General features: G+C 49.7%; 2 protein-coding genes across 3 annotated transcripts; one reads left to right on the top strand and one right to left on the bottom strand.

Moving 5' to 3' along the window:
* Positions 1 to 473: 473 nt before the first annotated feature.
* LOC133067980 (myeloid-associated differentiation marker-like) lies at positions 474 to 1,367 on the bottom strand. Its single transcript, XM_061159089.1, has one exon. It carries the CDS (start codon positions 1,365 to 1,367, stop codon positions 474 to 476), a length of 894 nt encoding a protein of 297 aa, XP_061015072.1.
* Positions 1,368 to 2,451: 1,084 nt separating this feature from the next.
* On the top strand, positions 2,452 to 10,168 carry LOC133067772 (myeloid-associated differentiation marker-like). Of its 2 annotated transcripts, none has more exons than XR_009695399.1 (2): positions 2,452 to 2,580; positions 7,819 to 7,959. XR_009695399.1 is itself a non-coding variant. In XM_061158672.1 (2 exons), exon 2 carries the CDS (start codon positions 8,438 to 8,440, stop codon positions 8,855 to 8,857), a length of 420 nt encoding a protein of 139 aa, XP_061014655.1. In that variant the 5' UTR covers positions 2,559 to 2,580; positions 8,379 to 8,437; the 3' UTR covers positions 8,858 to 10,168. The 2 variants fall into 2 exon arrangements, 1 of the variants encoding a protein (XP_061014655.1); XM_061158672.1 differs by lacking the exon at positions 7,819 to 7,959 and adding an exon at positions 8,379 to 10,168 and having other exon boundaries at positions 2,559 to 2,580.
* Positions 10,169 to 11,170: the final 1,002 nt, after the last annotated feature.

Raw genomic sequence — 11,170 nt, 5'->3', positions numbered from 1 at the left:
CCTCACAGCCCCACGCCCACCCACATCAACTAAGGCATTGCCAGAGGGACAGACACACTTTGGCAACAAGGCCCCTCTGGAGGCCGGGGGTGTGAACAGCTGCACAGAGGGCTGTGTGCTGTGGAGTCAGCACCTTAGGAGGCGGGAGGGAGCGGTGGGCAGAGAAGGAAGGAGTCTCAGGTCCTGATGGATCAGAAGAAGGAAAATGGGGAGAGGTGGTCAGGACACAGATGAGAAAACCAAGGATTATCAGAAAAGGGGCAAAAAGTAAAAAATGTAGATAAGATGAGAGAAGCAAGAGAAAGAGGCAAAACAGAATGTGGGAAACCAAAGAAAACAGGAGGGAGACAGAGCAGAAGAGGGGAAGGGAACAGAAAGGAAAGTGAGATAAATGGGGAAGGATTTCAGGAGAGAGAGAGGGAACCAGGAAGACAGCAGAGCTCAGTAAAGATACCTCCTGTGAGCAGAGGTGTTCAGGAGTCCCTGGGCTGGTCCTCAGTCCCTACAGAAAACTGGCAGGCCCAGTATACCAGGTCGGCCATGTAAATCAGCAGGTTGATGGCTGTCAGGATGGCCACAGTCAGTCGCTGGTCCCAGACGCACACATAGTTGGTAAGTCTATGTTGACAGCTCATATCCCTGGACCTCTCGGGCTGCCCACCAAACTTTTCATCAAATTGGTAAAGCGACCAGAGGACCAGAGCACCGATGTAGAGAAGGACGGAGAGCAGGCTCAGCACCAGATGGAACGTGGAGGAGGAGATGGGCAACCTGTTCTCATAGTCAGCCAGGTTCAACAGGATGGTCACGATCCCCAGGATGAAGCAGATGGAGTACACGGCCACACACGACACCAGAAATGGGTGGTCCATGTACAGGCTGGGGTTGCTGATGAAGGGTAAGATGACACAGGCCACCAGTGTCTCTAGCATCTTGAGCAGGAATGGCAAGCTGCCTATATAGCCAGTGAAATCACCCGTCTGGGGCCAGCCCAAGATCCAGATTGCTTCGGTGGCATAAGCCACAGTAGAGATGAAGCAGAATGCAGTAGCAGCGATGGCGTGGTCCCAGGAGGGGGTGTAAAATAAGAACTGAACATAGGTAGCGGGGTAAATGATGGAGACCAAGAGGCAGAAGAGGGCGAGGTAGCAGGCATGGCAGAGAATAAAATCCCCCCAAGAGAAGGAGAAGCAGTACTGTAGCGCCAGTGATTCGATTATGAGGATGATGAAGGTCACCACAAAGCAGAAGCACAAGATAACAAAGGACCAGTTACTTGTGGGCACCGTCCAGCTGTCCAGGCTGCCCACTAGTGAGATGGCCACGCAGGTGGAGAGCAACTGCAGTGTTCGGAGGAAGTAGCCCATGATGGCCCAGAAGTCCAGGCTTCAGGACGATCATGTGGAGGTCATGATGGTCATGCAGGTCACCTTCACCAATGTGAGAGTGGTCTTGGCTGAGGACCCACCGGAGAAAGATCCAGCTTCAGAGGTGGATTAAGTCAGATGCCAGGGAAAGGCTCAGGGCTCTGTGAGGGCTGAGGCTCAGGATCTGTGGAGTTGGAACCAATGGCTCAGACACTCAGGTAATAGCACAGCCACTCCAGAATGGTTCTCCCCACCCATCACCCTTGGCCTTGTCAGGAGACTTGTCTTATCCCAAGACTCCCAGCTGGGTTGGGTCTGGCTTCATACCATGAACATATTTTTGTCCTTTGAGCTGTGTCATTATCTATAGAAACACAGAGCAGGATAGCCTTTATCTGACATCCCAAGCCTTTCAGGCTCTGAAGATTAAAAAGTATTAAATAATTCATTTGGTAACAGAATTTGACCTAAACATACACTAGATATTTAATGATCTTTATTTATTTTACCTGGGGCTTCCCCATTAGCTCAAGGGTAAAGCATCTGCCTGCAATGCAGGAGCCTCAGAAGACACAGATTCGATCCTGGGATTGGGAAGATTCTGTGGAGCAGAGCATGGGAACCCACTCCAGTATTCTTGCCTGGAGAAGTCCATTTGTTGCAGGAAGGGGGACCCCTTCCAGGGCCCGAAACTGGGCTCTTGTCTAACACTTGGAAATGAATTGTCCGAGGGGACACATGTGCTGACAAAGCAAGAGATTTTATTGGGAAAGGGCACCTGGGTAGAGAGCAGGAGGGTGAGGGAACCCAGGAGAACTGCTTGGTCACATGGCTTGCAGTCCCAGGTCTTATGGTGATGGGATTAGTTTCCGGGTTGTCTTTAGCCAATCATTCTGACTCAGAGTCCTTCCTGGTGGTGCACTGTTCAGCTAAGATGGATGCCAGAGAGAAGGATTCTGGGAGGTGGTCGGACAGGTGGTGTCTCCTTTTGACCTTTCCCAAACTCTTCTGGTTGGTGGAAGCTTGTTAGTTCCCTGTTCCTTACCAGGACCTCCTGTCCTAAAACAACTCATGCAAATAGTTTCTACAGTGCCTGGCCAGGGTAGATGGTTTCCATCAGCGTGCTTCCTGTAACACCTTCTCACAGCCTGCTTTCGCTTTCTGTTGAGAGAAGGAAACTGGCCTCTGATGGAGCTGTGGAGCTGTTGACTGAGTGAGTAGAGGAGTGTAGAGGTGGAAGCCCCCTTCCCACCTGTTTGGGGATATTCTTTGCCCTTTGGAACTTTGGGGTCAATCTGACAGCACAGGAGTGGGACCTGGCTTTTCTGTGACTCTGTACCAGTCTCTACGCAAGGGGGAGTTTGTATGTTTGTTTGTAATCTGTTCCAGGGGAGTGGGTGAAGTGAAGGGGGGGGGCCTACATCCAGCCAGTGGACTTCTAGACTTTATAGAAGTCCACTGGACACATCCTGGAAGGTTGGCAAAACTAGAGCTATGACCTTGTTTTAAAAAAGTTTCTTTTTTTAAATTGCAATACAGACTGGCCCAATTTCTGAAGAATGGTGGCCCTTGAATGGGTCTCTAATTCCTCCACTATTTGGAGTTAGAACTAATTTATCAAAGATCTGGTAAGTGGGAGGGAACTCCATGTACAGGTTTTCCTGTTACTCTATAGTTAACAGTAACAGGGCAGTGAAAGGCAAAATTCTTCCAACAAGGGCACTAAATTGAAGCCAAAAGGGAAACTAAACTGTGAAAAGCCTGCCCGCTTTACAGAGTCTTTGCAGGCGAGGGAGGGAGAAGAGGGGATCAGCTTCTTATGAAACTGAATTTCCCCCACCTCAGTGGTTCCTATCCTAATGCCCCAGGCAGGGGCTGCCTAGGTCTGCACCCCCCTCCCCCAGTCTCTGGACAGAAGAAGAGTTCTATTGTTCTAACACCAGGGGAGTTCTAACCCGGGTAGAGCCTGAGTGCCCCCACCCCCACCCTCCACCCCCCAGCATGAGAAAAGGAGGATCTGAAATAGTTTCTTCCTTTAAGACCAGACAGGACACTCAGTTTGGCCAGGGTGTGTCCACTACAGGGGGAGGGGGAGGGAGAGGGTAGATTTCCAACAAGATGATTCCCTGCAGGAGGTCTGAGTGCCAGAGGACAGCCAGTTGGCTATTATTGGACTTTGCTTTCCACCTCAAACCTACTAAACCACAAAAACACCAGTCCTCCATACACAGGTGATCCAGAAAAAATGGTAGAAACGTTCATTAGTATTTTTTTCAACCCACCGCCCAACGTAGGCTGATGTACAGACGTGGGTGATGATTGTGTTCACAGCGGAGGTGCAGCACCTTGTCTCAGACAAAACCCGACACTCGTCTCTCAGTGTTTGGCTTCTTGAGGGATAAGCAGACAAGCCTGAGTTGGTAACATGGCTAACAGGCTTCCAGAAGCTAAAAAAGGTGAAGAGGGACCCTCCCCTGGGGCATCAGAGACAGAGCAGACCTGCTGACACCTTGTTTCAAAACTCTGACCTCCAGAACTGTGAGAGAATACACTGCTGTTGTTTTAAGCCATTAGGCTTGTAATGGTTTGCTGCAGTAGCCCTAGAAATTCAAGATGAATTTCCAGAAATGAAAAATAAATTCTTTGTCATAATTTTTTTTTTAAGTTTTCAGAAAAACTTGCTAACCTCCTAGTCTCGAGGATGGTGGTCATGTGGATCCCAGGACCCCTTGTCATATCCTGTGTCCCCCAGTGTCTGAGACTCACAGGGGAGGGTCAACTGATCTAGAGAAGGCTGGTCAGTCCAAACACCCGCAGGAGCCAGGAGGGAAGGAAATAAGTAAAAGGGATGGAGAGGACTAGGGCCCCTGGAGAGGACCAGCTGCATCTCTCAAGGGTGGTGAAAAAGCAAGATGCCGTGTGCATGACACACTCTCACGTGTATAAAACTGGAAAAGATATACAGTTATGCCTTATAAACTTGTGTGCATATATGTACACACATGTCCAAATGTAATGTCAGAGCATGTGAAATGTGCTGAAGGCTATACACGAGGTTGAGGACATGGATGCTCCCTGGATGGAGGGGTGGATGCTTCTGTGAGCAGGCAGGAAGCCTGGCCACACCCAAGAGGGGAAAACAGGCACATGGGAGATGATCATAGTCCTACTTTATGTTCCTTAGTTCAGTTATACATGAGAAAAAGAAAATATAGAAAATTAAATGGAGAATGAAAAACAATATAAAGGACATAGCAACTGCTCAGCTCCAGTGACCCCCTTTTTAGGGAATGCAGCCCAGTAAAACCAGATCTCCTGAGGCTTGAAAAGGAGCTGGAAATCTGGATTTTCATGTGAAATTGGAGCACTGTGCAGCTACCAAATACTTAAGGAAAAAAATAATGTTGATTCTCTACCATCGCTTTCTGAAAACACTGTGAAGGGAAAACAAATACATGCCTGGACCACCTCCAGTACAAGCTGGCTTGCAGCCCCTGATCTGCAGCAAATCAAGCTGCATGTGCTGATGTCCAGAGTGGGTCCCGGGCCTTCTGGGTCCTTTGTGAGGGGGAGCTGCTGCTGCTGCTGCTAAGTCACTTCAGTCGTGTCCGACTCTGTGTGACCCCATAGACGGCAGCCCACCAGGCTCCCCCGTCCCTGGGATTCTCCAGGCAAGAACACTGGAGTGGGTTGCCATTTCCTTCTCCAATGCATGAAAGTGAAAAGTGAAAGTGAAGTCACCCAGTCGTGTCCGACTCTTAGTGACTCTGTGGACTGCAGCCTACCAGGCTCCTCCATCCATGGGATTTTCCAGGCAAGAGTACTGGAGTGGGTTGCCATTGCCTTCTCTGTGTGAGGGGGAGGGGGTCAGGTAAATGGCATGGATTGAGTGTGTCATGCTCCAGGCCTCTGATAAGCCCTTCACATGCTTCCATACATTTAATTAATGTAAAGTAGATACTAAGCCCCCTGCACAGATGGGGAAACTAAGGCTCTGGTGAGTAACTTGCCCAGGTTCATCCAGCTCTGAGGGATTTCCCACAATTTTTTCCCTCCACCTTCTTTGCCCTTCTGGCACCTCCTCCTCCTTCCTCTGTCCTGAACATGACCTTCCCGGCTTCCTGTCTTCCAGTCCACATGCCTGGCTGCTGGGCAGGCGGGGCTCAGCCACACCCAGGCTGTGCTCTGATGGGGGCACCACGTCCAGGCTCACAGACTAGAGTGGAGGAGGGGCCGCTGGGAGACTCAGGCAAACTTGCTGCTTCCCAGGTGGGGAAACTGAGGCCCAGAGAGGGCACAGGCCTGACCCAGGTCACACAGCAGGAACCTCATCCTCTCCTCCTCCAAGTCCTCCCTCTGTGGCATGAAAAGGATCCAAACTTGTCATTTAGTCTTAGGTGGAATCTCAGGATGAGTTCAGGTAATTAAACTGGGATCAAACTGGGGTACAGCAAGCAGGACACCCCAGCCTCCCTCACCCCAGTGCCCCTCCCCACCCCAGCAGTGCCCACGGGGAGGCCCACAGGCTCCAGGGCTCCCCTGGCAATTGGCACTCAAGGAGCTCTGGGAGTCCAGGGCGGTTCTCAGGTTTGCTCTCTTTCTCTTTCCAGCCTCAGTTTGTCCCGGGGTTTATTATCAGCAAAGGTGACACGGCCTCCGATGGCAGGAAGCTGGCTGGGGCTCAGGGTGCTGGCCCTTCAGCCCTGGGGGCCTCAGCAAATAGTCCCTTGGAAACAGGGCAGCTGTCCCTCAGGAGGGGCGGGCTGGGAGGGGCCTCACTCCCCCCACACTGGACCCTGGAGGAGCCCCTGTGTGAGCAGGACTGCAGCCCTGGCTGGCGGGACTGTCTTGGGCAGGTGACCTGGGCAATTCCATGGTCTCCAGGGTCCCTGTCACTCTGGCCACGTGTCCCTGTCACAGCCCTGAAACCCCTTCAGGCCCCTGTTCTCCTGTCTCAGTTCCAGCCCAGGCCCCTCCTCCATGGGGAAGGTTGGCTCCATGCCTGCATCTCTTCTGGGTCAGAAGACACCTACTGGGCTGCCTCAGGGCCACTGGGACCCTGGAATCCCCCCCTAGTCATCTCCACTCTGTCCTCCCCACCCCCAACCCAGTCCCGGGTGCATCCTCAGGGCTGTCCCCTCCCAAGGGTCCTATGGGTGCCGCCTCTTTCAGCTCCTGCTCTTTAAAGGGGGCCGATCATCCATCCATCCCCATCCCCTCCCTGGGATGCCCTGAAAGACTATACATCAGCATCAGACACAGCATCCTTGTTCATTTCCAATCCCTTCTTCCCGGCTTCGAAGCTGCTAACCAGTCTCCCAGGCCAGGAAAACCCACACAGGTAGGACTACTCCTAGATCTTTCCAGACTGGCACATGGATGGCTGCTTTGGAGCTTAAGAGTCAAACATTATGTTAATTTGTTCTGTGATTTCTCCAAGACACTCCTCCTTGGAGCTACGCTGGGTTGAGATCTCCCCTCCCCAATGGGGAAGAGTCACATGTTGAGGCAAAATTGGGTGGGGGGATTCGCAACAGCCCCTACTCCCATGTCATCCTGTTCCCACGGCCTTGCTCTCACCCTGTGGCTCCTCCCTGTTCACCCCTAAAGCTGCCCTCCTCTGGGTGGGGCTGTGTCCCCTCAGATGGCAGCTCCTTCTAGTGATGCTGCAGGGAGGACAGGCCGGGACACGGGTGTCTTCAGGTTGCTGTGGAAGGAGGCCTTGGCCCTGAAGGTGTGTCCTGGGTCCCAGAGCCCCAAGTTTTGGTCCTGGGCTCCCACCCCTGGGCCCTGCTGTCATGTGGGCTATAGAGTCAAGGGTTCAAACCCACAGCTTTGGCATTTTTATCTGGGTTCCCATTCCTAAACTTACAATCTTAGGGGAGGCCCTTAATTGCCTAAGTCTTACTGTTTTCATTGAAAATGAGGTTAGCAGTACAATCCACAGTCTTTTTTCTGAAATCCCTTTGGGACAGACATGCTTCTGAATTCAGAAACTTTCTGCTTCCGACTAGTAACGAGGTGCATCTACTCTATATGCACCCCACTGGTGTCTAAAAACAATTTGTGATCAAACACATTCATTTCAGCAACTGTACTTTTGAACATTCACTTTCATTGAAATAAACAAAAATCGTTAATTGTCTCGGGTCTGTTCAGGTCAAAATTTGCTATGAAACTATTTTTTTTTTTAATTCTTTTTCAATTTTGAGAAACATGAAGGTTTGTGATTGTAGAAAAGGAGCAGCATACTCTATATTCCTTTAGATAATGGCACCTAGCACAAAGAGATAAAAATATATACACAGTTTTGATGCCACCCTCAATCCAGCTGTGAGGTTTAGGATAAAACAAGTCTCCTGAAAAAGCTGCCAGTAATGGGTGGGGAGAATCATTCTGGAGTGGCTGTGCTGTTACCCAAGCGTCTGAGTCATTGGTTCTAACTCTACAGGTCCTGAGCCTCAGCCGTCACGGGGCCCTGGGTCATTCTCAGGCATCTGACTCAATCCATCTCCAGATCTGGCTCTTTCTCTGGTGGATCTTCAGTGAGGACCATTGCCACAACCGGTGACCGTGACCTGCCTGACCGTCACAACACCATGTCCACCAGGTCCACACCCCCAGACCAGGACTACTTGGCCTTGGTGTGGCTCTGCTTCCGCCTGCTGCAGTTGTTTTCCAGTTGTGTGGCCTTCTGCCTGGTGATTTCTGGCCTTCGGAAGTGGCGCTCAGGTGCCAGTGCCGTAAATATCTGGGCCTTGCTCATCTGGTTCCTCTCTTTGCCCATAAGCCTCATCGTAGTCATAGTTGAGTTATATTACATCCAGTCCCACTTTCATTTCTCATACCACATGCCCCTCACAGATGCCTGCTTCGCTGCCCACGTCTGTCTCTCACTATACATGGTTCAGTCTATCCGGAGCCTTGGGTTTTCGCCTCATGGCCCTTTCATAGACCGGGTCAATGCTGCCCTATCATTCACCTACATTACGTGTTTCCTTTATGGTGTAGAACTGTCGTGCTCGTGGAACTGCTACAAGCTCAAGGACCTCACCTGCGCTGTGTACACCATGCAGGGTGTGCTAAAGGTGCTGGAGAGCTTTGTGGCCTGTGTCATCTTCGCCTTCATCTCCAACACCTCCCGGCACCCGAAGGAGCCAGCTCACGAGTGGTGTCTAGCCATCTATTACATCTGCTTCACCCAAGCGATCGTGGCCACGCTGCTGAACCTGGGCAACTGGGAGTACAGGCTGCCCATCCAGGTTGTGCTGACCCTGCTCTCCGTCCTCCTCTACTCCACTGCTTTGGTTCTCTGGTCACTCTACCCAGTAAACGAGGAGATTGAGATCAAGCCCGAGGGATTCTGGTACCTGTACATATTGGGGCTCACCCACTGCTCGAGTCTCGGGGACCATCGACTGGCTGTGGCCATCCTGACAGCCATCAACCTGCTGATTTATGTGGCCGACCTGGTGATTTCAGCCCACTAGGTTTTTGTCAAGAACTAAGGATCAGCCCTCTTGTCAATGGAGGTTTCTACACTAAGCTCTGATGTCATCTTCCTGGCTCCCCTTCTCACATCCTTCCCCGTTCTTCTCTCTCTCTTTTCTGCTTCCTTCTCTCCATTTGCTCTTTGTCCTGTTTTATGTGTTTGCCCACACCCTGTTTTGTCTTTCCCTTGCTTCTCTCATCTTTTCTACATTTTCTGCCTTTGCGCCTTTTCTGATCATCCTTGGTTTTCTCGTCTTCTATGTCCTGACCATTTTCCTGCTGATCCATCAAGATCAGACTTCTTCCTTGTCGGGAGCCGCCGGGATGCACCCAGTCCGTGACAAGGTCATGGGACGAGAAAGGAACCTGCAAGGCATCTCTTCCCCTCGAGGTTGTCCCAGGGGCCCGGTATGTCCCTTTCTTCCTTCTGTCTTACTTTTGTTGGGCTTTCTATTAATTTTTGGAAATATAATATATAGTAATAAGGCCTCACTGGAAAAGTCCAAGACTTTGGAAATGGTCAAGATTGCTCTGGCTCAGGACACGACCATAAACATCAAGTCATAAAAGAAAAAGCCACAAGTATAGTTTGGCTGCTTGCTTAAAAGATTATAATGTTCTAGAATAGAAAAGAGTAGAGGTATTTAGATTTAGAAGTAGATATACTGCTTTAGTTTACTTGCTCCTCGGTTGAAAGGGTTTTCGCTATTGCTATTTCCTTGCTGCTATTTGTTCATTGTTTCCCTTTCTTTAAACAATATGGGATATTATGGGTATTTTTGTAAAATTAGAAAGTGGGGTATATAGGATTTTAATAGAAGATTTATATTAACCAGCTTCATTGCCATTATCTCACTATTAATAGAGGTGTTTTGCTGCTTTAGAGGTGTTTTTGCTGTTTAATAGTTAATCGTAAATTGAGATTTTGTGGTTTCAGGTAAAGAAAAATATCAGGTTTTTCTCATGGTACTATTTTCAGAAATGTCAAACATGTTACTGTGACCCTTCCCATGTATTGTTTTATTGTCCAAAGAATTTACACTATACCTGAGATTTGTGGAACATTGTTTTTGTTAGAGTGAGAATGCTAGGTCATTGAGGCAAGAAGACTATGTACAGGACATTTAAGTATAAACCCTGTAATCGGAAATGTTCTAGATGAATGCTTAGGGGGAAAACATGTGGAAAAAAATATTGAAGGAAGCACAAACCAATATCTGATGTAATATGTGGTGACTTAAGGGGGAGGTAACATTCATTCTATAAAAACTGAGCTATCCTAAAAATGAAAAAAAGTTACCTCTACACAACCGTCTGTGTGTGTCTGTCTGTCTGTCTTCTTCCTCGCCGACGCCACTCATCCCGTGGGTATTCCTGGTCCTGCCGGGGCTGGACCTCGGCACTTCCTTCTCTGCCCACCACCCCCTCCCACCTCCCAAGGTGCTGACTTCACAGCACACACCTCTCTGTGTGGCTGTTCACACCCTGGACATCTGGAGGGGCCTCGTTACCAAAGCAAGTCTGTACCCCTGGCAGTGTCTTAGTTGGTGTGTGTGGGTGGGTTTGGGAGTGGGGTGGGTAACTAGGCATTGGGCCCCAATTATCTGAGTGGAGTGGGGGGTGTACTAGTGCCCTCCCTTCAATTAAAAAAAAAAATCTCAAGAGGTCAATTATTTCCAGTGGGCAGAAGTCTTAAAACAGAGGCCCTGGTGTTCAGCTCCTCTGAGATTGGCTCCACCTGGTGTTCAGCTCCTCTGAGATTGGCTCCAGAATTTTTGCAGACTCACTAAACACCCGCTGCCTAGAGGGCATCTTAGAGGAAGCCAGGTTAATGCCTTCCATCCTAACTACTCTCTAGGGAATCAAAAAAAGGGAGCCGGTGAAGAACCCCAGGACCTTGAAGACATTTGTCTGCAGTGTTGGTTGAGGGGCAGCGATGTGGCCCTCCTGCCTCAGTGTTCAAAACAGCTTGTCCTGCCTCTGCAGGGAGAAGAGCATGGCCACTGCAGCCTTAAAGGCGAAGTTAGGCTGAGATTTTTTTTTCTATCTTCTGATCAGGAGGGTAAAAATTATTGGGTAACCCTGTACTTAAAGGGGAAGTTTCTTTTCAAATTTTCTTGGGCAGGTGGTTTGTGGGGGTGGGGGTTGCTGCTTCCATTGTCAAAGCAACTGCAGTGCTTGAGTGTGAGGGGACACACACTTGTGTGTTTCTGTTGCTTTCTGCTATTGTTTCTTGGTTCTCTGAGACTCAGACATAATGTGATCTAGATCAGTGTATATAATTTTTAAAAATTCCCTGGAGCTTCTGGTTC

The sequence above is a fragment of the Dama dama genome, chromosome 13 (assembly GCF_033118175.1).
Source record: "Dama dama isolate Ldn47 chromosome 13, ASM3311817v1, whole genome shotgun sequence".
In the NCBI taxonomy this organism is placed as follows: Eukaryota; Metazoa; Chordata; class Mammalia; order Artiodactyla; family Cervidae; genus Dama; species Dama dama.
Note: the sequence above shows the minus strand (reverse complement) of the source record. Positions and strands in the feature narration are given on the sequence as shown.

Excerpts from the sequence above, each read along its gene's own strand:
- LOC133067980 (XM_061159089.1), bottom strand. The coding sequence starts at position 1,367 with ATGGGCTACTTCCTCCGAACACTGCAGTTGCTCTCCACCTGCGTGGCC.
- LOC133067772 (XM_061158672.1), top strand. The coding sequence starts at position 8,438 with ATGCAGGGTGTGCTAAAGGTGCTGGAGAGCTTTGTGGCCTGTGTCATC.